Source organism: Salmo salar, chromosome ssa09 (genome assembly GCF_905237065.1).
Source record: "Salmo salar chromosome ssa09, Ssal_v3.1, whole genome shotgun sequence".
Taxonomy (NCBI): Eukaryota; Metazoa; Chordata; class Actinopteri; order Salmoniformes; family Salmonidae; genus Salmo; species Salmo salar.
In genome coordinates, this window is record NC_059450.1 from 59,449,636 (window position 1) to 59,472,674 (window position 23,039).

The 23,039-nt window shown below is 44.2% G+C and overlaps 1 protein-coding gene across 13 annotated transcripts in view; it reads left to right on the top strand.

Moving 5' to 3' along the window:
* LOC106611539 (LIM and calponin homology domains-containing protein 1) overlaps positions 1-23,039 on the top strand; it is a 170,400-nt gene that overhangs the window by 85,679 nt on the left and 61,682 nt on the right. For 9 of the 13 annotated variants that reach the window (XM_045723846.1, XM_045723841.1, XM_045723842.1 and 6 more), the window contains 4 exons: positions 3,619-3,725; positions 6,991-7,021; positions 17,978-18,088; positions 21,580-21,781. In XM_045723846.1, the coding sequence (XP_045579802.1) occupies positions 3,619-3,725; positions 6,991-7,021; positions 17,978-18,088; positions 21,580-21,781 (451 nt within the window). Of the gene's footprint in view, positions 1-2,942; positions 3,426-3,618; positions 3,726-6,990; positions 7,022-7,318; positions 7,813-17,977; positions 18,089-21,579; positions 21,782-23,039 lie in introns of those variants that run through there. The other 4 variants (XM_014211841.2, XM_014211842.2, XM_014211838.2 and 1 more) reach the window with 4 other exon arrangements.

The window sequence follows — 23,039 nt, forward strand, 5'->3', positions numbered from 1 at the left end:
AGGTAATTGGGTGTTGGACTCTCAATTGGAGGCAGGTGTTTTTAGTTGCCTCTGATTGAGAGTCCTATATATATACTGCTCCAAAAAATAAAGGGAACACTTAAACAACACATCCTAGATCTGAATGAAAGAAATAATCTTATTAAATACTTTTTTCTTTACATAGTTGAATGTGCTGACAACAAAATCACACAAAAATAATCAATGGAAATCCAATTTATCAACCCATGGAGGTCTGGATTTGGAGTCACACTCAAAATTAAAGTGGAAAACCACACTACAGGATGATCCAACTTTGATGTAATGTCCTTAAAACAAGTCAAAATGAGGCTCAGTAGTGTGTGTGGCCTCCACATGCCTGTATGACCTCCCTACAAAGCCTGGGCATGCTCCTGATGAGGTGGCGGATGGTCTCCTGAGGGATCTCCTCCCAGACCTGGACTAAAGCATCCGCCAACTCCTGGACAGTCTGTGGTGCAACGTGGCGTTGGTGGATGGAGCGAGACATGATGTCCCAGATGTGCTCAATTGGATTCAGGTCTGGGGAACGGGCGGGCCAGTCCATAGCATCAATGCCTTCCTCTTGCAGGAACTGCTGACACACTCCAGCCACATGAGGTCTAGTACTGTCTTGCATTAGGAGGAATCCAGGGCCAACCGCACCAGCATATGGTCTCACAAGGGGTCTGAGGATCTAATCTCGGTACCTAATGGCAGTCAGGCTACCTCTGGCGAGCACATGGAGGGCTGTGCGGCCCCCAAAGAAATGCCACCCCACACCATGACTGACCCACCGCCAAACCGGTCATGCTGGAGGATGTTGCAGGCAGCAGAACGTTCTCCACGGCGTCTCCAGACTCTTTCACGTCTGTCACGTGCTCAGTGTGAACCTGCTTTCATCTGTGAAGAGCACAGGGCGCCAGTGGCGAATTTGCCAATCTTGGTGTTCTCTGGCAAATGCCAAACGTCCTGCACGGTGTTGGGCTGTAAGCACAACCCCCACCTGTGGACGTCGGGCCCTCATACCACCCTCATGGAGTCTGTTTCTGACCGTTTGAGCAGACATGCACATTTGTGGCCTGCTGGAGGTCATTTTGCAGGGCTCTGGCAGTGCTTCTCCTGCTCCTCCTTGCACAAAGGCGGAGGTAGCGGTCCTGCTGCTAGGTTGTTGCCCTCCTACGGCCTCCTCCACGTCTCCTGATGTACTGGCCTGTCTCCTGGTAGCGCCTCCATGCTCTGGACACTACGCTGACAGACACAGCAAACCTTCTTGCCACAGCTCGCATTGATGTGCCATCCTGGATGAGCTGCACTACCTGAGCCACTTGTGTGGGTTGTAGACTCCGTCTCATGCTACCGCTAGAGTGAAAGAACCGCCAGCATTCAAAAGTGACCAAAACATCAGCCAGGAAGCATAGGAACTGAGAAGTGGTCTGTGGTCCCCACCTGCAGAACCACTACTTTATTGGGGGTGTCTTGCTAATTGCCTATAATTTCCACCTGTTGTCTATTCCATTTGCACAACAGCATGTGAAATTTATTGTCAATCAGTGTTGCTTCCTAAGTGGACAGTTTGATTTCACAGAAGTGTGATTGACTTGGAGTTACATTGCGTTGTTTAAGTGTTCCCTTTATTTTTTTGAGCAGTGTATAGGTATGTGTTTTGTTTGTAGGTAGTTGTATTTTGCACTGCTGTGAGTATTAGCCTGTGAAACTGTCATTCTTTGTTTTTCTGTGTTCACATTTATTTAATAAAATATAATGATGAACATGCAACCCACTGCGCCTTGGTCCTCTTTACCCAACGACACCCGTTACACTCTGTTAGGAGGAATGGGCCAAAATTCACCCAACTTATTGTGGGAAGCTTGTGGACCGCTACCCAAAATGTTTGACCCAAGTTAAACAATTTAAAGGCAATGCTACCAAATACTAATTGAGTGTATGTAAACTTCTGACCCAATGGGAATGTGACGAAAGAAATATAAGCTGAAAAAATCTTTCTCTCTACTATTAGTCTGACATTTCAAATTCTTAAAATAAAGTGGTGATCCTAACTGACCTAAGACAGGGAATTTTTACTAAGATTAAATGTCAGGAATTGTGAAAAACTGAGTTTAAATGTATTTGGCTAAGGTGTATGTAAACTTCCGACTTCAACTGTATATACACTGGGGATAATAAGCGATACCTAGAGGGGGTGGAGACGATCACAAGGACAGGTGAACCATATCAGGGTGTGACATAAACATCCTAAGGTCAACAACCCCATACTTTTCACATTTCTCTCATGTAAATGCTGTATCTACATAAAAGATTAAATAAACAATTTATTTGACAAATATCCAGTCTTTGCTATTTTCTTTATTATCATGCTGATGATTTGTATCTGTTATTGAGGTCAAGCGGACATTGAATACATGTTTAGTATATTTACTACATTTAATGTTGTTGTTTTTATTCTCTGAGAAGTAAGTTCATTTAAAGTTATGTGATTTGGTTTATTTAGAACATTTCAATGTTAACACACAGTAACCAAAAACAGAATGTTCACCATAAGTTCCCAGAATTGTTTGCCAGATGTTAACAAGTTACCGCAAATTTACCGCAATAGTTTGCCCCCAAAAATTATTTGCATGTGAAAATATGAGCTTGCTGCAAAATTGCGAAAATTTGGCCAAAAGTGTGCCCCAACTGTTTACCAGGAGCCTGTTTTTTTTGGTACGGGTGTCTATGGGTGGGGACTCCTCTCCAGGGTAGCAGAGATGGCACTCTCCCAAACATACAGGAAGCCAGTGGGAGGGGGGTGGTAATTTACCACATTGAGAAAGGCTCTGGAACGTGAGAAAATCCAGCTCTGTGTGTGTGTGTGTGTGTGTGTGTGTGTGTGTGTGTGTGTGTGTGTGTGTGTGTGTGTGTGTGTGTGTGTGTGTGTGTGTGTGTGTGTGTGTGTGTGTGTGTGTGTGTGTGTGTGTGTGTGTGTGTGTTTGTGCGAGAAAGAGGGAGAATGAGAGAGAAGAGAGTGAGAGAGGCTGGGAACTGAAGACCAGAAGGGAACAGGAGCCTTAGCAGGGTCAGGTTTTACCAACTGAACAAAGGACCGTAGGACACCTGGCAAGCTCTGTATAGAAGACGGAGAAAGAGAAAGAACAAGCAGATAGGGAAAGAGGAAACAGAGAGAGAGAGTGAAAGAGAAAGTGGCAAATAGATAGGGAAGGAAAAAAATAGTGAAAGTTTGTGAGTAAAAATCAGAGGGAGAAAGAGACTCGAAGAGAAATAAACCAGGGAAAAGAAGGGTGAGGATCATTTAAGAAGCAAGTCGGTTGTGAGAAAGCAAGACTTGTTGAACCAGCAGCCTGCGACGGACAAACCATGTCGGGAGCATATTCCTGCCTCTGAGGGGACTGTGTTTTCCTCTTTCTGGGGTGTGTGCGTGCCTGTGTGCATGTTTGCTTGTGTGTGTCCATGTGTGTGTCCATCACAGGGGACAATCTCAATGTATTTCTCCCTTTATCCACAAGAGGAGTGTATTCACCTTTCTCTGAGTAAAAGTGAGTATGTGCCCTATTATAACTGTGTGTGTGTGCATGTGTGTGTGCATGCGACCTCTCTCCACAGGACAACCTGAGTGTGTTCCTGTGTGGCTGTGAGGAGCTGGGACTGAAGGGCTCTCAGCTGTTTGACCCCGGGGACCTGCAGGACACCTCGACACGCCCCAAAGCCAAGTAAGACATCACACACACACACACACTTGCTTCCCTGACTGGCTGGGTGGCTGAAAGGCTGGCTGGTTGACTGGCTCGCCAGCTCACTGTCCGTAGGTCAGTAGGGTGGTTGGAAAGTTGTTCTGTCTGTGTCTTTCTGTGTCTGTCTAGCTGTCAGCCTGTATGTCTTTGTATTTTCATTCCTGTGTTTTATCTATTTCCATCCATGTGTGCATTTGCTTGTCTTTCTTCATCTCTGTGTCTCTGTTATGTCAACAGTACAGTAATTAGTGTCAAAGCAAAGAAATGTGGCTCTCCTGTATGCAAAGTCACTTGACAGGAGATTGTGACGTTGTAGCTGTTGCTAGGTGAGTGGGTGTTGCCCCCCAACTATCCTTGTGCCAGGGCTGCTCTGTCAGCCAGTCAATAAAGAGAGCGCGAGAGAGAGGGACTGAAAGATTGGGAAGGAGAGAGAGAAGAAGAGAGGTAGAGAGAGTTTCTTCACTTTGTGACAGGGCAATGTCAAACTTAGCAGGTCTCGGGGATGGCTTGACTGGTTCTGTCATTGACATATGATTCCATGAAGAGTTCAGGTGTGGGCCAAGGGAATACTATTCGCTTTACTCACACACTAGTCACACTGTGTGTGTGAAGGTGTTTTTGTGCACGCGTGCAAATGTGTGTGTGTGTGTGTGTCCACCCTTTCACTGATGCCTGTGCATTTGCTTGGCTCCAAACCAAGTTCATTGCATTTGAATTGACTGTTTGAATTGACCTGTTCCAATGTTGATGGCTATGCATCCTCGCATTGACTTATATGACCTTGTTACTGTCTCTTAGGTTTTGTGTGTAGCTCTACCCTTTTCTCCTGCGACTCTGCCCAGTGCTCAGGCAGGTGTTTTCTTATCTAGAAAACAGATTTGGACAGGGGTGCATAAAGAGACACCGCTCCGCCCAATGTGCTAAGGCCTGAAATATGTCTTCTGTTCCATCTGCTGATGGAAACAGATCCATTTCCAAGATAAGTGACAGGTGGAGAGAGCGAAAGGGCGGGAGGGGGGGGAGAGAGAGAGAAGGCAAGTGAGAGTGAGAGGGAAGAGAGATACTCGAAGGGGAGAGAGCGAGAGAGAGAGTGAGATAGAAAGAGAGATTGAGAAAGAGAGAGAGAGTAAGAAAGAGAAAGAGAGAGGGAAAAACAGAGCGAAGGAGGGAGTAAAGGTGAGATCACATGCAGTGATCTATTACCTAGTGGAATCTGTATTGCCTTCTTTCTCAGGCAGGCTTTAGATGTGGTTATGTAAGTAAGCAAGGCAGCGTTGTAGAGAAAACAGACCTGTCTCTCTGTTAATTTAGTCAAGCGAGAGGAGAGGAGGAAGGAGATAAAGAGGGGAGGAAGGTGAAATGACACAGGGACCTTCTGGAAAAGAGGGAAGTTGGAGAGGAGAGGGAGGTGGAGAAACTAACGCTGAGACTGACTTGACCCTTGGCCTTTTGGTTTCAACCCCCCTATTTCACGTTCTTTCTTTTGAACTTTATTTTGCTCTATATGAAGTATCTCTCTCTCTCTTTCTTTCTCTCATTGTCTCGCTGTCTCTCTCTCGCTGTCTCTCTCTCTCTCGCGATCTCTCTCTCTCAATCTCTCTTCCTTTTTCTTCCCCCTTTTCTGTTGGATCAGAAATGAGTATTATGTTGCCGACCAACAAACGTGTTCTTCTCAAGGGGAGGGCATGTAAAGGCAAAAGGATCCCCTTTACATGTCTCTCTATCAAATCGGCCAGAAATGGGAACAAACAGAATATCTTCCAAATATCTTGAAGTTGCTATAGAGCCTTTCTATTAATAATTGGAGAGATCTGGCTTTTGAACCCCTGAATGAGGATCTGACAGGGCTAGGTGCTGCACAGAATAGCTGATCGACAAATCACCACCTCAAAACAGCCAAGCCTGAACTGATTCATATAGTATAAGGATTAGTGAATCTACATGATCCCATGGCACTTGTCGCAAGAGTATGGGGTGTTATCCTTGATGTCTACCAAATCATCCTCAGCTTCCAATTGGCTCATTCAAGCCCTGTTCTTTCCCTGCAATTCTTCTCTAGGTTGTTGAAGAGAATGTGTTCTCAGCCAACCTGGTAAAATAAGGGTTAGGTATGAACAAGCATATTGACGTGTAACTCAATGAAAACTTTTCATTCCTCACGTGATTAAGCTCCCACCTACTAACGATCTGGACGTGAGTCATTTGATTGACAGTTTCGTAATAATCCCACTCATGTGGGAGTTAGCTGCATAACACTCTTAACCCCTGGGTGACCTGTACAGATCATTACAACAAGGAACAGTGTGTGGGAGCTGAACAAGCCAACAAGGTTGACCTATGGCCTTTGCTGACTAGTGTGTGAGTAAAGTATCAAGTGCAGCCTTAGATCAGCTCACCAACTACACACATGCATGTGTTCCTTCGCGAACGTGCACTATACACACACAAACGGAGGCTCACGCGCACAGGCACACACACACACTCATGCACTCACACATACATGCTAGACAAACACAGGACCGGTATATTTAATTCAGTCTGTAACCATTCTGAGACGGACACATGGTTTAATGTTTATTTCGTTTGATGAAAAATATGTTAGCGAGAGAAAGAAAGGCAAACGTCTCTCTCCGTGTGCATGTCTCTGTCTGTGTTTGTGCTCACGTCCATGTGTGTCAGAAAAAATAATAATAATAATTGAATTTGTGTGTGTGTGTGTGATTGAAAGGCACTCTGGCCTATCCGTCTTTGGCCTGCTATTGCCTGGAGCCTCTTGAACACTGAAAAAACATCCAAACAACCTTCTGCTGCAGCAACGGCATCAGGCCGGAGATCAAACACTATTATTTTCTCTCTTTCAACCACTCTCTCTCCCCTTGTCCCTCTCTACTTCTCTCTTTCTCTGTTTCTCTCTCTGTTTCTCTCTCTCTCTCTCTCACATGCACTTTCTCTGTCTCTCCATTGCTCCTCCCGCCCTCTCTTTCTCCCTCCCCTCTTTCCCTCTCTTTCCCTTTCCCTCTATCTCTCCCTCCCGCTCCCGCTCCCACTTTCTCCCTCCTCCTTCCCTCTCTCCCTCTCTCAGCCCAGATGGGGGCTTTCCACTACTGCATCTGTATGTCATTCCGTACCGTAACTCCAGTGTTGTTTCATTGATTTATTTCTATGAGAGCGAAGGATGCAGCTCATTTGACAGCTCTCTAACCTGGAACCTATGATCATCCTCGTCTCTCTCTCTTCCCGGCAGGGTTGCCGACTGCAGTAGGAAGCTGACGAATGTAAGTGTCCACCTCTATGTTGTGTATTTTGTTTGTCCAGTAAATATGTGTTTATGCTATGTACACTCGTACGCATGGGTTGGTCTCTCTCTGTCGCTTTGGTCTGTCTGCCTCTTTGTCTGTGTTTTCTCGATTTCTGTCATTCTTTATTTCTCTGTCGTTCCTTTCTCTTCATCACCAGTAAGGTATCCCTCTCCCTCACTCAGTCCATCCCATTGCTGCCTCTCTCTCTCTCTCTCGCTCTCACTCTCTCACATTCCCTCACTCTCTCACTCTCCATCTATCTCCTGCCTCTGCTGCTTTAAGAGGAGCTAGCGAGCTAGCGTAGTGCTGTTGTCGTTCTCTGCGGTGTGAGCAATGGGAGCTCTCTGCTTGACTTGGCTAGCTACAGTGTACTCTGTAGGCCGCCTCCAGCACTAGCTCCACAGCTGACTGAGCTGTTTTAGCTGTTTTAGCAGAGGGACATTGAAACGCTACATTAGACTCCATCTGCACTGCATCAGAACGTCCCATGTACTCACAACAGCCGTAGAGGGAGCTAGCCTAGTGCTAGTGTCGACTGTAGTCTTTACATTGTTGCAAACTGCAGCGGCGGTATTCAATTATTCATATTTTTGTTCAGACTCTGAGCACCATCAGACTGAGAAGATGAGATAGGCGGAGAAGTATTTTTTTGGACTGTTTTGTAAACACAGCTCGGACTTGGGCTAGGAAAAGGGACTATCATGGGGACCGGATGGAATTCTGCTGGCCTTATGCTGTGTTAAACCGATACATACGTAAACAGTAAGGTATCTATTTTGTTTATGTTGTAGGTATGTTTTATAGTAAATATTGTTTGGCGTTTGGTTCTGTAGGTGTGGAACTGCTGGTGGTGGAAGTTGGTGTTTGTGCGTGCGTGTGCTCACGCAAGCATGTGTGCTCTTGTGCGAATGTTGTGTGCACGCATGTGTATGTGTGTGTGCTTGTGACACAAAGAGGTTATTTTCCCGTCTGGAAAGAACACATTTTGTCAGGTCTAGTAAAGCATATCAGAGAAAACAAGCGCTGTAAAGCAGTGGTGGGAAAAGTACCCAATTGTCATACTTGAGTACAAGTAAAGATAACTTAATAGAAAATGACTCAAGTAAAAGTGAAAGTCACACAGTAAAAGACTACTTGAGGAAGTCTAAAAGTAACTGGTTTAAAATATACTTAAGTATCAAAAGTAAATGTAATTGCTAAAATGTACTTAAAGTACCTTTGGAAAGTATTCAGACCCCTTGACTTTTTCCACATTTTGTTAGGTTACAGCCTTATTCTAAAATTGATTAGATCATTTTTCCCCCTCATCAATCTACACACAATACCCCGTAATGACAAAGCAAAAGCAGGTTTAGAATTTTTGGCTAACTTTTTGGCTAAAAATGAAATATCACATTTACATAAGTATTCAGACCCTTTACCCAGTTATTCGTTGAAGCACCTTTTGCAGCCTCGAGTCTTCTTGGGTATGACGCTACAAGCTTGGCACACCTGTATTTGGGGAGTTTCTCCCAATCTTCTCTGCAGATCCTCTCAAGCTCTGTCAGGTTGGATGGGGAGTGTTGCTACACAGTTATTTTCAGGTCTCTCCAGAGATGTTTGATCGGGTTCAAGTCCAGGCTTTGGCTGGGCCACTCAAGAACATTCAGAGACTTGTCCCGAAGCCACTCCTGCGTTGTCTTGGCCGTGTGCTTAGGGCTGTTATCCTGTTGGAAGGTGAACCTTCACCCCAGTCAGGTCCTGAGCGCTATGGATCAGGTTTTCATCAAGGATAAAAGCTGAAGAACATACAGTACGCACATCCAGGTACTTTCAGCAGGTGCTGGAGTTGTAGGCAACCTCATGGAAAACAGAAAGGAAAATGCCGCACACTGCTTCTCATGCTCCCAGATGATATTTATTTACAACATTTTGACCGTTAGGTCTTCATCAGGCATCCATATCCCAGGTGGGGGTGGAAGGTCATATATATAGGGGCAGTACTCAGTGAAATCAATTCCTGAAACAGGAGGTAAAAAATGTATAACATTTTTCATCAAGGACCTCTCAGTACTTTGCTCTGTTCATCTTTGGCTCAATCCTGAATAGTCTCCCAGTCCCTGACGCTGAAAAACATCCCCACAGAATGATGCTGCCACCACCATGCTTCACCGTAAGGATGGTGCCAGGTTTCCTCCAGACGTGACGTTTGGCATTCAGGCCAGAGTTCAATCTTGGTTTCATCAGACCAGAGAATATTGTTTCTCATGGTCTGAGAGTCTTTAGGTGCCTTTTGGCAAACTCCAAGTGGGCTGTCATGTGCCTTTTACTGAGGAGTGGCTTCCGTCTGGCCACTCTACCATAAAGGCCTGATTGGTGGAGTGCTGCAGAGATGGTTATCATTCTATAAGTTTCTCCCATCTCCACAGAGGACTCTAGAGCTATGCCAGGGTGACCATCGGGTTCCTGGTCACCCCCTTGACCAAGGCCCTTCTCCCCCGATTGCCCAGTTTGGTCGGGCGGCCAGCTTTAGGATGAGTCTTAGTGGTTCCAAACTTCTTCCATTTAAGAATGATGGGCTACTGTGTTCTTGGGAATCTTCAGTGCTGCAGAAATGTTTTGGTACCCTTCCCCAGATCTGTGCCTCGACACAATCCTGTGTCGGAGCTCTATGGGGAATTCCTTCGACCTCATGGCTTGGTTTTTGCTCTGACATGTACTGTGAACTGTGGAATCGTATATAGCCAGGTGTGTGCCTTTCTAAATTAAGTCCAATCAATTGAATTTACCACAGATGGTGTCACGACTTCCGCCGAAGTCGGCTCCACTCCTTGTTCGGGTGGCGTTCGGCTTTGTAGCCATTGCCGCTCCATTTTTCATTTATCCATTTGTTTTGTCTTGTTCCCTGCACACCTGCTTTTCATTCCCAAATCACACTACATGTATTTATTCCTCTTTTCCCCATCATGTCTTTGTGTGAAATTGTTTGTGTGTTACGTGTTTTTGTACACACTAGGCTAGCGTTAGATTTTTCCGTGTTATTTCACAAAGCCTGCTTGTATTGTTATACATTTGATGTTTTGTGACTGTTTTGAGTGCTTTACACTTTACCTTGTTGGCTGGAGGTTGTTGACGCAGCTGCGTCCGTCTGTATCTCTCTTCTGCCGAAATAAAGTGTGCGCCTGTTCACAATTCTCTGCTCTCCTGCACCTGACTTCACCACAAGTATGCACATGCCTGACATATGGACTCCAATCAAATTGTAGAAACATCTCAAGGATTATCAATGGACTCATAGCAAAGGGTCTGAATACTTATGTAAATATGGGGTATTGTGAGTATGGATGTATTGTGAGTAGATTACTGAGGACATTTTTTAATTGAATCAATTTTCAAATAAGGCTGTAATGTAAAAAAATGTGGGAAAAGTCAATGTATACATTTCAAAGGCACTATCAAAAGTAAAAATAATTAAAATGTCCTTATTAAGCAAGCCATGTTCTTGTTTTTTAAATGTATGTATCTTTATAAGTTGGACCATTGTCCTGTCCTGCTGAGCATTCGATATGTAACAAGTATTTTTGGGTGTCAGGGAAAATGTATAGAGTAAAAAGTACATTATTTTCTTTAGGAATGTACTGAAGTAAAAGTTGTCAAAAATATAAATAGTAAAGTAAAGTACAGACACCCAAAAAAAATCTTAAGTAGTACCTGAAAGTATTTTTACTTAAGTACTTTACAACATTGCTGTAAAGTGAAGAGGAGACAGACATACATAGAGCAAGACCTCATGGCTTTATTGGGCCATGCTGCCATTTTTATCTCAATATCAATTTCTGGGTAACAATTAAGTACCTTACTGTGATTGTTTTCAATTAAAAATGGTCAAAAAGAAACAAAAACAGCTTCTTGGCAAAGGGCCATATTTCTCAGTTAAGAATTTTGCTCAGACTGTCTGGGAGTGGTGAAAATGTGTTTTTTCTTATTGGTATATAAACTAATTTACTGCATGGTGTTGTCACCATGGGAGGCCAAAACTCCATCCCACCAAAACAGGCTGAAATTTCAGGTGGTCTTTTCAAACAGCTCTTACACTAAAAGGTGATTTATCATAATTTTCACAATTTCACAGTATTATTCCAATCTCATAGTGTGGAAATACTGTATATATACAGTACCAATCAAAAGTTTATACACACCTACTCATTCAAGGGTTTGTCTTTATTTTTACTATTTTCTACATTGTAAAAAAATAGGAAATTACACATATGGAATCATGTAGTAACCAAAAAAGTGTTAAACAAATCAAAACATAAACTCAACAAAAAAAGAAATGTCCTCTCACTGTCAACTGCGTTTATTTTCAGCAAACTTAACATGTGTACATATTTGTATGAACATAACAAGATTCAACAACTGAGATATAAACTGAACAAGTTCCACAGACGTGACTAACAGAAATGGAATAACGTGTCCCTGAACAAAGGGGGTGTTAAAATCAAAAGTAACAGTCAATATCTGGTGTGCCACCAGCTGCATTAAGTACTGCAGTGCATCTCCTCCTCATGGACTGCACCGGATTTGCCAGTTCTTGCTGTGAGATGTTACTCCACTCTTCCACCAAGGCACCTGCAAGTTCCCATATATTTATGGGGGGAATGGCCCTAGCCCTCACCCTCTGATCCAACAGGTCCCAGACATGCTCAATGGGATTGAGATCCGGGCTCTTCGCTGGCCATGGCAGAACACTGACACGCACAGAACGAGCAGTATGGCTGGTGGCATTGTCATGCTGGAGGGTCATGTCAGGATGAGCCTGCAGGAAGGGTACCACATGAGGGACGATGATGTCTTCCCTGTAATGCACAGCATTGAGATTGTCTGCAATGACAACAAGCTCAGTCCGATGATACTGTGACACAACGCCCCAGACCATGACGGACCCTCCATCTCCAAATCGATCCCGCTCCAGAGTACAGGCCTCAGTGTAACGCTCATTCCTTCAACGATAAACACAAGTCCGACCATCACCCCTGGTGAGACAAACCCGCGACTCGTCAGTGAAGAGCACTTTTTGCCAGTGCTGTCTGGTCTAGCAACAGTGGGTTTGTGCCCATAGGCGACGTTGTTGCCGGTGATGTCTGGTGAGGACCTGCCTTAAAACAGTCAATCACGGACTACAAAAGAAAAACCAGCCCCGTCGCGGACCACGATGTCTTGCTCCCAGACAAACTAAACAACTTCTTTGCTCGCTTTGAGGACAATACAGTGCCACTGACACAGCCCACTACCAAAACCTGCGAGCTCTCCTTCACTGCAGCCAACGTGAGTAAAACATTTAAACGTGTTAACCCTTGCAAGGTTGCTGGCCCAGACGGCATCCCCGGCCGCATCCTCAGAGCATGCGCAGACCAGCTGGCTGGCTGGTGTGTTTACGGACATATTCAATCAATCCTTATCCCAGTCTGCTGTTCCCACATGCTTCAAGAGGGCCACCATTGTTCCTGTTCCCAAGAAAGCTAAGGTAACTGAGCTAAATGACTACCGCTCCGTAGCACTCACTTCCGTCATCATGAAGTGCTTTGAGAGACTAATCGAGGACCATATCACCTCCACCCTACCTGACACCCTAGACCCACTCCAATTTGCTTACTGCCCCAATAGGTCCACAGACGACGCAATCGCAATCACACTGCACATTGCCCTACCCATCTAGGCAAGAGGAATACCTATGTAAGAATGCTGTTCATCGACTACAGCTCAGCATTTAACACCATAGTACCCTACAAACTCGTCACTAAGCTCGAGACCCTGGGTCTCAACCCCGCCCTTTGCAACTGGTTCCTGGACTTCCTGACAGGCTGCCCCCAAGTGGTGAGTTTAGGTAACAACATCTCCACCCCGCTGATCCTCAACACTGGGGCCCCACAGGGTGCGTTCTCAGCCCTCTCCTGTACTCCCTGTTCACCCACGACTGCGTGGCCATGCACGCCTCCAACTCAATCATCAAGTTTGCAGACGACACTACAGTGGTAGGCTTGATTACCAACAACGACGAGACGATCTACAGGGAGGAGGTGAGGGCCCTCGGAGTGTGGTGTCAGGAAAATAACCTCACACTCAATGTCAACAAAACAAAGGAGATGATCATGGACTTCAGGAAACAGCAGAGGGAGCAGCCCCCCTATCCACATCGACGGGACAGTAGAGGAAAAGTTGTAAAGTTTTAAGTTCCTCGACGTACACATCACGGACAAACTAAAATGGTCCACCCACACAGACAGACAGCGTGGTGAAGAAGGCGCAGCAGCGCCTCTTCAACCTCAGGAGGCTGAAGAAATTCGGCTTGTCACCAAAAACACTCACAAACTTTTACAGATGCACAATTGAGAGCATCCCGTCGGGCAGTATCAGCGCCTGGGACGACAACTGCACCGCCCACAACCGTAAGGCTCTCCAGAGGCTAGTGAGGTCTGCACAACGCATCACCGGGGGCAAACTACCTGCCCTCCAGGACACATACACCACCCGATGTCACAGGAAGGCCAAAAAGATCATCAAGGACAACAACCACCCGAGCCACTGCCTGTTCACCCCACTATCATCCAGAAGGCGAGGTCAGCACAGGTGCATCAAAGCTGGGGCCGAGAGACAGCTTCTATCTCAAGGCCATCAGACTGTTAAACAGCCATCACTAACATTGAGTGGCTGCTGACAACATACTGACTCAACTCTAGCCACTTTAATAATGGAAAATTGATCACTAGCCAATTTAAACAATGCCACTTTATATAATGTTTACACACCCTACATTACTCATCTCATATGTATATACTGTACTCTATACCATCTACTGCATCTTGCCTATGCCATTTGGCCATCACTCATTCATATATTTTTATGTACATATTCTTATTCATTCCTTTACACTTGTGTGTATAAGGTAGTTGTTGGGAAATTGTTAGGTTAGATTACTTGTTAGGTATTACTGCATGGTCGGAACTAGAAGCACAAGCATTTCGCTACACTTGCATTAACATCTGCTAACCATGTGTATGTGACAAATACAATTTGATTTGATTTGATTTGACATAAACTATTGCAGCATAAATACTGGAGGCTGAGAAAGGAGGGGTCGGGAGACACTATTGCCCCGTCCGACGATACCCCCGGACAGTGCCAATGAGGCAGGATATAACCACACCCACTTTGCCAAAGCACAGCCCCCACACAACTAGAGGGATATCTTCAACCACCAATTTACTACCGTGAGACAAGACCGAGTATAACCCACGAAGATCTCCCACACGACACGAACCTGAGTGGGGCGCCAAACCCGGACAGGAAGATCACGTCAGTGACTCGACACACTCAAGTGACGCACCCCTCCTAGGGACGGGATGAAAGAGCACCAGTAAGCCAGTGACTCAGCCCCCGTAATAGGGTTAGAGGCAGAGAATCCCGGTGGAAAGAGGGGAGCCGGCCAGGCAGGGACAGCATGGGTGTTTCGTCGCTCCAGTGCTTTTCCGTTCACCTTCACACCCCTGAGATGAGTCTTTAATAAAGACTTAAAGGTCGAGACCGAGTCTGCTTCTCTCACATGGATAGGCAGACCATTCCATAAAAATTGAGCTCTATAGGAGAAAGCCCTGCCTGCAGCTGTTTGCTTAGAAATTCTAGGGACAATAAGGAGGCCTGCGTCTTGTGACCGCACCATACGTGTAGGTATTTACAGCAGGACCAAATCGGAGAGATAGGTGGAGCAAGCCCGTGTAATGCTTTTTAGGTTAGCAGTAAAACCTTTAAATCAGCCCTAGCCTTAACAGGAAGCCACTGTAGAGAGGCTAGCACTGGAGTAATATGATCACATTTTTAGGTTCTAGTCAAGATTCTAGCAGCCATGTTTAGCACTAACTGAAGTTTATTTAGTGCTTTATCCGGGTAGCTGGTAAGTAGAGCATTGCAGTAGTCTAATCTAGAAGTGACAAAAGCATGGATTAACTTTTCTGCATAATTTTTGGACAGAAAGTTTCTGATTTTTGCAATGTTACGAAGATGGAAAAAAGCTGTCCTTGAAACAGTCTTGATATGTTTGTCAAAAGAGAGATCAGGGTCCAGAGTGATGCAGAGGTCCTTCACAGTTTTATTTGAGACGACTGTACAACCATCAAGATTAATTGTCAGATCCAACAGAAGATCTCTTTGTTCCTTGGGACCTAGAACTAGCAAATCAAATTTTATTTGTCACATACACATGGTTAGCAGATGTTAATGCGAGTGTAGCGAAATGCGTGTGCTTCTAGTTCCGACCATGCAGTAATATCTAACAAGTAATATAACAATTTCACAACAACTACCTTATACACACAAGTGTAAAGGAATGAATAAGAATATGTACATAAAAATATATGGATGAACAATGGCCGAACGGCATAGGCAAGATGCAATAGATGGTATAGAGTACGGTATATACATATGAGATGAGTAATGTAGGGTATGTAAACATTATATAAAGTGGCATTGTTTAAAGTGGCTAGTGATACATTTATTATATCCAATTTCTTACTATTTTTAATTATCTGTTTTGTCAGAGTTTAAAAGTAAAAAATGTGCCGCCATCCACTTCCTTATGTCTGAAACACAGGCTTCCAGGGAGGTCAATGTTGGGGCTTCACCATGTTTCAACAAAATGTACAGCTGTGTATCGTCCGCATAGCAGTGAAAGTTAACATTATGTTTTCGAATTACATTACCAAGAGGTAAAATATATAGTGAAAACAATAGTGGTCCCAAAATGGAACCTTGAGGATTTCATGACTAGAAGCTCAAAAGACAAAAACGCAGTCATTTTCTTTTTTTGTAAATTGAAATTTGCTATTGTAAATGTTAGCAACACCTCCACCTTTGTGGGATGCGCCAGGGATATGGTCACTAGTGTAACCAGGAGGAGAGGCCTCATTTAACACAGTAAATTCATCAGGCTTAAGCCATGTTTCAGTCAGGTCAATCGCATCAAGATTATGATCAGTGATTACTTCATTGACTATAACTGCCTTGGAAGTGAAGGATTTAACATTAAGTAGCCCTATTTTTAGATGTGAGATATCACAATGTCTTTCAATAATGACAGCAATGGAGGAAGTCTTTATTCCAGTGAGATTGCTAAGGCGAACACTGCTATGTTTAGTTTTGCCCAACCTAGATCGAGGGACAGACACGGTCTCAATGGGGATAGCTGAGCTGACTGCACTGACTGTGCTAGTGGCAGACTCCACTAAGCTGGCAGGCTGGCTAACAGCCTGCTGCATGGCCTGCACCCTATCTCAAGAGTGCTGAGTCCACACAGTGGCTTTGCTAAATAGAGGGAGATGAGATAGCCTAGCTACATAGAGGGAGATGAGATAGATAGCGGATGAGGTTGGCATAGTAAACAAGTCTGTCAGGGCTATGCTAGCCCAAAAATGGACTAAAAGAGTCTAATGTTACCCCTTATATTCCAAGGACCTTACAAGGACCTTACATGTTCTGTTTAGAGGTGAATTGGCTCTGGCAGCCAAAACAGACAAATACTCCATCTAAACGTGAATCGATTCTCAATTGCGATACATTTTTAGAAACGTAAAGCCCTCTTCTTTCATATCACCTCAAAATAATTTCACAAATACTAAATATACACTTACTGTGCACAGGTTTTAACAGTTTGAGCAGACAGTGTTTTCAGTGACAACACAAGTGTGGTGTCTGTCTTCCGTTTATACACAGGTGTTCGGTAACGCAGATAGCTAATTAGCACAGGTACAGTATGCCTCTTGTCGTCTTTCTGTTTTCCGTAAATAAGCATTGTAACATGGTAGCCCTATAAAGATATGGCGTAATGTAACCTTTTTTTTATTTTTTATTATTTATCTCCGATATGAAAGATACATTCCTTGTATTTCTAAAACCGTACTGAAAGCGATTCATTTTAACGTTTAGAATGAGCGTCAGGGCTCTTAACAAAACTCCCTCGGGCCAGAAGACACTATCGTCAATAGGCGCTAAAGGTAGTTAGCCTCTATGAATGGGTTAGGGCTATGCTAGAATAGTAAATCAACCTTACCCATGTGGCAATGGTAAAGAGAGAGAGAAATATAGCTGTGTGCTCACATTGTGTTCATATTGACTTGATTTGTGGCCAGGACAATGGCTAGGTCTTGTCTTGCTTGCACAGAAACCCATGGCTAGCCAATTCCAATGATAGTGAAAAGAGTGGACCAAAAAAAACAGGAAGTGAACCCTGTTGGTGGCCATTTTGATAAAACTGTTGTTTGTACTCCTCACAAATTAAAGACAAGTGGAATTGAGGGTGATTTGGGTTGTATGCCATGACTTCACATCAAACAAACACTCAACAGCGAAAATGGTATACAGATATGGTATATTTTTACTAGCTAATGGGTACAGTGTGCCTTTGAGCCATAGCTGGCATCTATCACAGTGTGTAATGTGGAATTCCCTGATTGTGCTCAGTTGGCGGAGAATGCTTGTGTTATTGTTGGATAGCATTAGCAGCATTGTGACGTATACCTTAGAGCTGTCAGGAATGTATTTCATGGCCTACAGTATGCTAACATTGCTCATATCAACATAGGTTGATTTTGCGATGGCATTTTGCCAGGTTTACTCAGGAAGTAAACAGTTGGTTTTGGTGTGGGACATTGTGCCCATAAAGCATATATGTAGCAATTCTGTTAATTAGCACATTAGCTAATGTATCATGTACTAGCAGCCTTGCATCATAAATTACACACAACTTGTGCACAAGCTATGGCGAATGAGACCACTGGGAATTGGTTAGGCCAAAGTGCTGCCAGAAGTTGGTCGGCTCAATTGGAAATGACCTGCCATTAAATTGAAAACTACAGAGTGTGATGTTAATGCGTTGTCTTGTTAATACTGGCTCTAAATCCCCAGGTTCTGATTACGATATACTGGCTGGGCCGGGCTGCCAACAGCTGCACCTCCTACAACGGGCCCACACTTGACCTGAAGGAGTTCGAAGGCCTGCTGTCACAGATGCGAAAGGTACGTACAGGGAAGGACGTAAGGATATGAGATGTCATAAACCCTGGGGTTTGTGGAGGCTCAGTTGCTTGTGTTCTAGTGCTAACAATGTTAAGGTTGGGGGTCCAATTCCTCGAAGGGCTGTGTATTTTAGGTACTTTTTGCAGTTGCTAAGTGACTGTACTATTAGGAATATTAGACTAGAAGGCACTGTCCAACCAAAGCATATGTTTTATTTTGCAGACATAAGGATGTTATTATGCAAGCTCCCCTCGGGGTGCATTCATTGTTTCACAACTTCCTTTATCTCCTCTCCTCTCTTCCCCTCATCATGGACTCATCCCTAGAAGAGAATGCTCTCTCTCTCTCGCTCTTGCTCTCGCTCTCGCTCTCGCTCTCGCTCTCGCTCTCGCTCTGTCCAGTGATGATCTCAGACCTTCCACTGGTCTTCCAGAACCAGTGGTGTAGAGTACTTAAGTAAAAATACTTTAGTGTACTACTTAAGTCGTTTTTTGGGGTATCTGTACTTTACTTTACTATTTATATTTTTTGACAACTTCTACTTTTACTCCACTACATTCCTAAAGAAAATAATGTCGTTTTTACTCCATATGTTTTCACTGACACCCAAAAGTACTTGTTACATTTTGAATGGTTAGCAGGACAGGAAAATGTTTCAGTTCACGCACTTATCAAGAGAACATCCCTGGTCATCCCTACTGACTCTGATCTAGCGGACTCACTGAGCACAAACTATTATGTCTGAGTGTTGGAGTGTGCCGCTGGCTATCCGTACATTTATAAAAAAACAAGGAAATTGTGCCATGTGGTTTGCTTAATATAAGGAATTTGAAATGATTTCTACTTTTGCTTTTACTTTTGATACTTAAGTATATTTAAAACCAAAAACTTTTTGACATTCAATCAAGTAGTATTTTACTGGGTGACTTTTACTTGAGTCATTTTCTATGAAGGTATCTTTACCTGTACTCAAGTATGAAAATTGGGTACTTGTCCAGAACCAGTGTCAGTCAGGCCTATTGGAACCTGGACTTTGGCTTTTAACAGACATTGAGGGACAGACAGGGACATAGCTGTAGCTACCGGTCCCCCCCCTCCATTCAGAGCATGATGTCACTCCTCTGCCATTTATTCCATCCCCGCAATTTGACATCCCCCACTGCTATTCTCTTAAAATGAGAAATGACCAATAAGCCTAGAATGCTTTCCCAGATGTCCTTATAATCCACCACAACAGGGCTACGTCTCCACTTAACAAAAGAGAACGACAGGGACTTAAAGTGAGAGAGAAATTCAATATATTTATGAAACAATGTTGTTCGCAATACAGGAGATGTAGTGATATGTGTTAGCTGTTGTTGTGGTGAGAGGCTCAAATTCTGTAAACTTAATGTTGATGTAGGTCATTTAACTTGACAAATAACATTCAGTCAATAGATCAGTTGAATATCCTGTCTGAAAATAAAGTATGATAGTTTGTTACCTGAAGAGGGCCAATGTGTCCTCTACAGGTTAGTTAGGCTCTCTGAAGGCTAGTCAGTTCAATGGTCACCAGACACATTCCTAAAGTAGGGCTCTAGGTGTATTAGTGCTGGGCTGGAACAAAAGTCTGCACACCCTTTAGCTCCAGGACCACTGCTGTTGTCTGAGCTCACTCAGGTTTCAGCTTGGGGTTCACAGGACTGATCTGACCAATAAGTAAGACCCCCCCCCCCAGAGTTGCCACTCAAAGCTAGCCATTGTACCCAAAATACCCACTACCCCTCCCCACACACCCATCACAAGGTCAGACAAACAGGACCCCAGCATCCTCCTTCACTCATGTTCTGGCACAGAGAGAGAGGAAGAGAAAGGGGGAGTAAATTGGACGGGGAGGAGGGGAAAGGGGTTGAAGTGGAAGTAGGGAAGAGGGAGGAAGGGGGAAGGGAAAGAAACTGAAAGGGATAGTGGGATGAAGGGAGAGAGACTCTGCATGTAGAATTCTGCAAAAATATTGTCCGTGTACGACGTAAAACACTAAATAATGCATGCAGAGCAGAATTGGGCTGATAACCGCTGATTATTAAATCCAGAAAAGATCAGTTAAATTCTACAACCATCTAAAAGGAAGCGATTCCCAAACCTTTCATAACCACTCCATCACCTACAGAGAGATTAACCTAGAGAAGAGTCTCCTAAGCAAGCTGGTCCTGGGGCTCTATTCACAAACACAAACAGACCCCACAGAGCCCCAGGACAGCAACAGCAACACAATTAGACCCAACCAAATCATGAGAAAACTAAAAGATAATTACCTGACACATTGGAAAGAATTAACAAAAAAACAGAGCAAACTGGAATGCTATTTGGCCCTAAACAGAGAGTAAACAGTGGCAGAATACCTGACCACTGTGACTGACCCAAAATTAAGGAAATCTTTGACTATGTACAGACTCAGTGAGCATAGCCATTAAGAGAGGCCACAGTTGGGAGACCTGGCTCTAAAGAGAAGACAGGCTATGTGCACACTGCCCACAAAACAAGATGGAAACTGAGCTGCAGTTCCTAACCTCCTTCCAAATGTATGACCATATTAGAGACACATATTTCCCTCAGATTACACAGACCCAGAAAGAATTTGAAAATAAGTCCAATTTTGATAAACTCCCATATCTATTGGGTGAAATACCAGTGTGGCATCACAACAGCGAGATTTGTGACTTGTTGCCACAAGAAAATGGCAACCAGTGAAGAACAAACACCACTGTAAATACAATCCATATTTATGTTTATTTATTTTCCCTTTTGTACTTTAACTATTTGCACATTGTTATAACACTGTACATAGCCAAAATATGACATTGTAAATGTCTCTATTCCTTTGAAACTTGTGTGAGCTTAATGTTTACAGTTCATTTTGTATTGTTTATTTGACTATTTCACTTGCTTGGGCAATGTAAACATATGTTTCCCATGCCAATAAAGCCCTTTGAATTGAAATGAATTGAATTGAATTGAATTGAATTGAATTGAGAGGGGCTGAAGGAGGGAAAGAGACAGAAAGAGCGAGGGGAAGAGAGGGAGTAGGAGAGAGAGGGGTAAAGTAAGGCGATAGAGAGGGGGGGGGGGGGGGTAAAGAGGGGGGTAGGTGGCTGCCAGGAGGGGGAATGGGAGGGGGGAAGTGAAACAAGGCAGGACCAGGAGGTTCCTCAGGCAGGCGGGAATGAAAAGCTTTTTCTCAGCCCTGGAAACCAAGGAGGCCACAGACCAGGATACACTGCTGCAGCTCATAGATGCACAAAGAGAGACAGAGGTAGAAAATCTATTCAAATCGGAGAGAGGGAGAGGAAGTGAGTGTAATTGTCCAGGTTGGAGGAATCATGGTGAGTGATGGATCCGGATTGGATGGGATATTGGGATAATCTCAACACAAAAAAAATGTACATTGACGTGGTGGATGTTTTTTTGTGTGTGTGTGTGTGTGTGTGTATGTGTGTGTATGTGTGTGTTAGGAGGCGGAGGAAACGGAGAGCCCCCAACGCAGCATACGGGACAGCGGCTACATTGACAGCTGGGACTCGGAGCGCAGCGACTCGCTCTCCCCACCTCGCCACGGCCGAGAGGACTCCTTCGACAGCCTGGACTCGTTCGGGTCACGCTCCAGACAGACGCCCTCGCCGGACGTACTGGTCACCCGCGGCATCGGCAGTGATGGTAGGACGCTAGACGCCCGGACAGGTCACACCACACATGCTTTTACTGTCACATACTTTCTGGTGCTACCTGGGTCATATTCACTAGAAATGAAAGAGACAAAAATGGACCGAGACAGGGAGGGGCTACCTGAACTTCAACTCTCATTTTTGTTGTAAAAAATGTTCTGTTGCTAAAGGTTTTGCTAAGGTGTGAACTAATGAATATGACCCTGTTGTGTTATAGTGGCTTGCCGCTTGCATAGCAGTAACTATTTTGTTCATGTATCATCATAGCACATAGTGACTTACCTCATCCTCTACCAATGTTTTACTTTGTGCACTTTAATGATGCATGGCAGCCATTTTGCACATACAGTGTCATTGGGGAAGGTCGCCATCAGCTGACGTGAAACTAACTGTCCCTATCTGCTCTTTTCAACCTCTCCCTGTCTCATATCAATGAATTCATCTGGCAGGGTGTCTTCTAGCTCAACCCAGCTCTGCTATTGACATCTGTACAAAGGCGGTTTGGTGTTGCGGCTGACTGTTTAGAGTTGTTGCCATGGGTTACATCTCTTTGAAGGCCCTCTTGAAGAGACATGTGTTGAGAGAGAGAGTGAGAACATTGAAGTCAGGCGGTGGAGAGAGGAGATGGCAGTCTTGACTGATGGGTTGCAACACATTTCAGGGGAGTCGTGTTTTACACGGCATCTCATCTGTTCCAATCTGAGTGGTGTTGCACAAGATGATGATACCTGGGACTGATACCTATTAGTCACAGTGGGTGTGAGTGTTTCTGCCTGTCATATAGGGGCACACTTCATCTTGTGCCCATATTTTTATGCACAAGCATGCACACACAAACACACACACCGTTAATGATTGATATAGTTCTACAGTCCTACAGCACACTCGGGGCTAACTGGAGCTGGTGGTTAAATTCAGGGGCGCAACTTTGGTTTTAGAGGTGGGGGGGACCAAACCTAGTGGAAGGTCATCTAAAGGCCATTTCCTGCATTTCTACGCAATTGAACATGACCCATGGCCTTGTAGCAAAAATGGCCGCAGTCATCAAGCTAGGTAAGAGATCCTTAAAAAAATATATTATTTGATTGTTAAAAGGCCAAACAAAGGTAATTCGATAATCAGCAATGAACACGGTTACATGCACACAATAATACAATTATTGTGGATAGTCAGATTAATGAATAGTTTGTTTAAAACGTTTACATGCTTTGCATATAGAACGATTTCCCTAATAATCCTGTTTACATGGA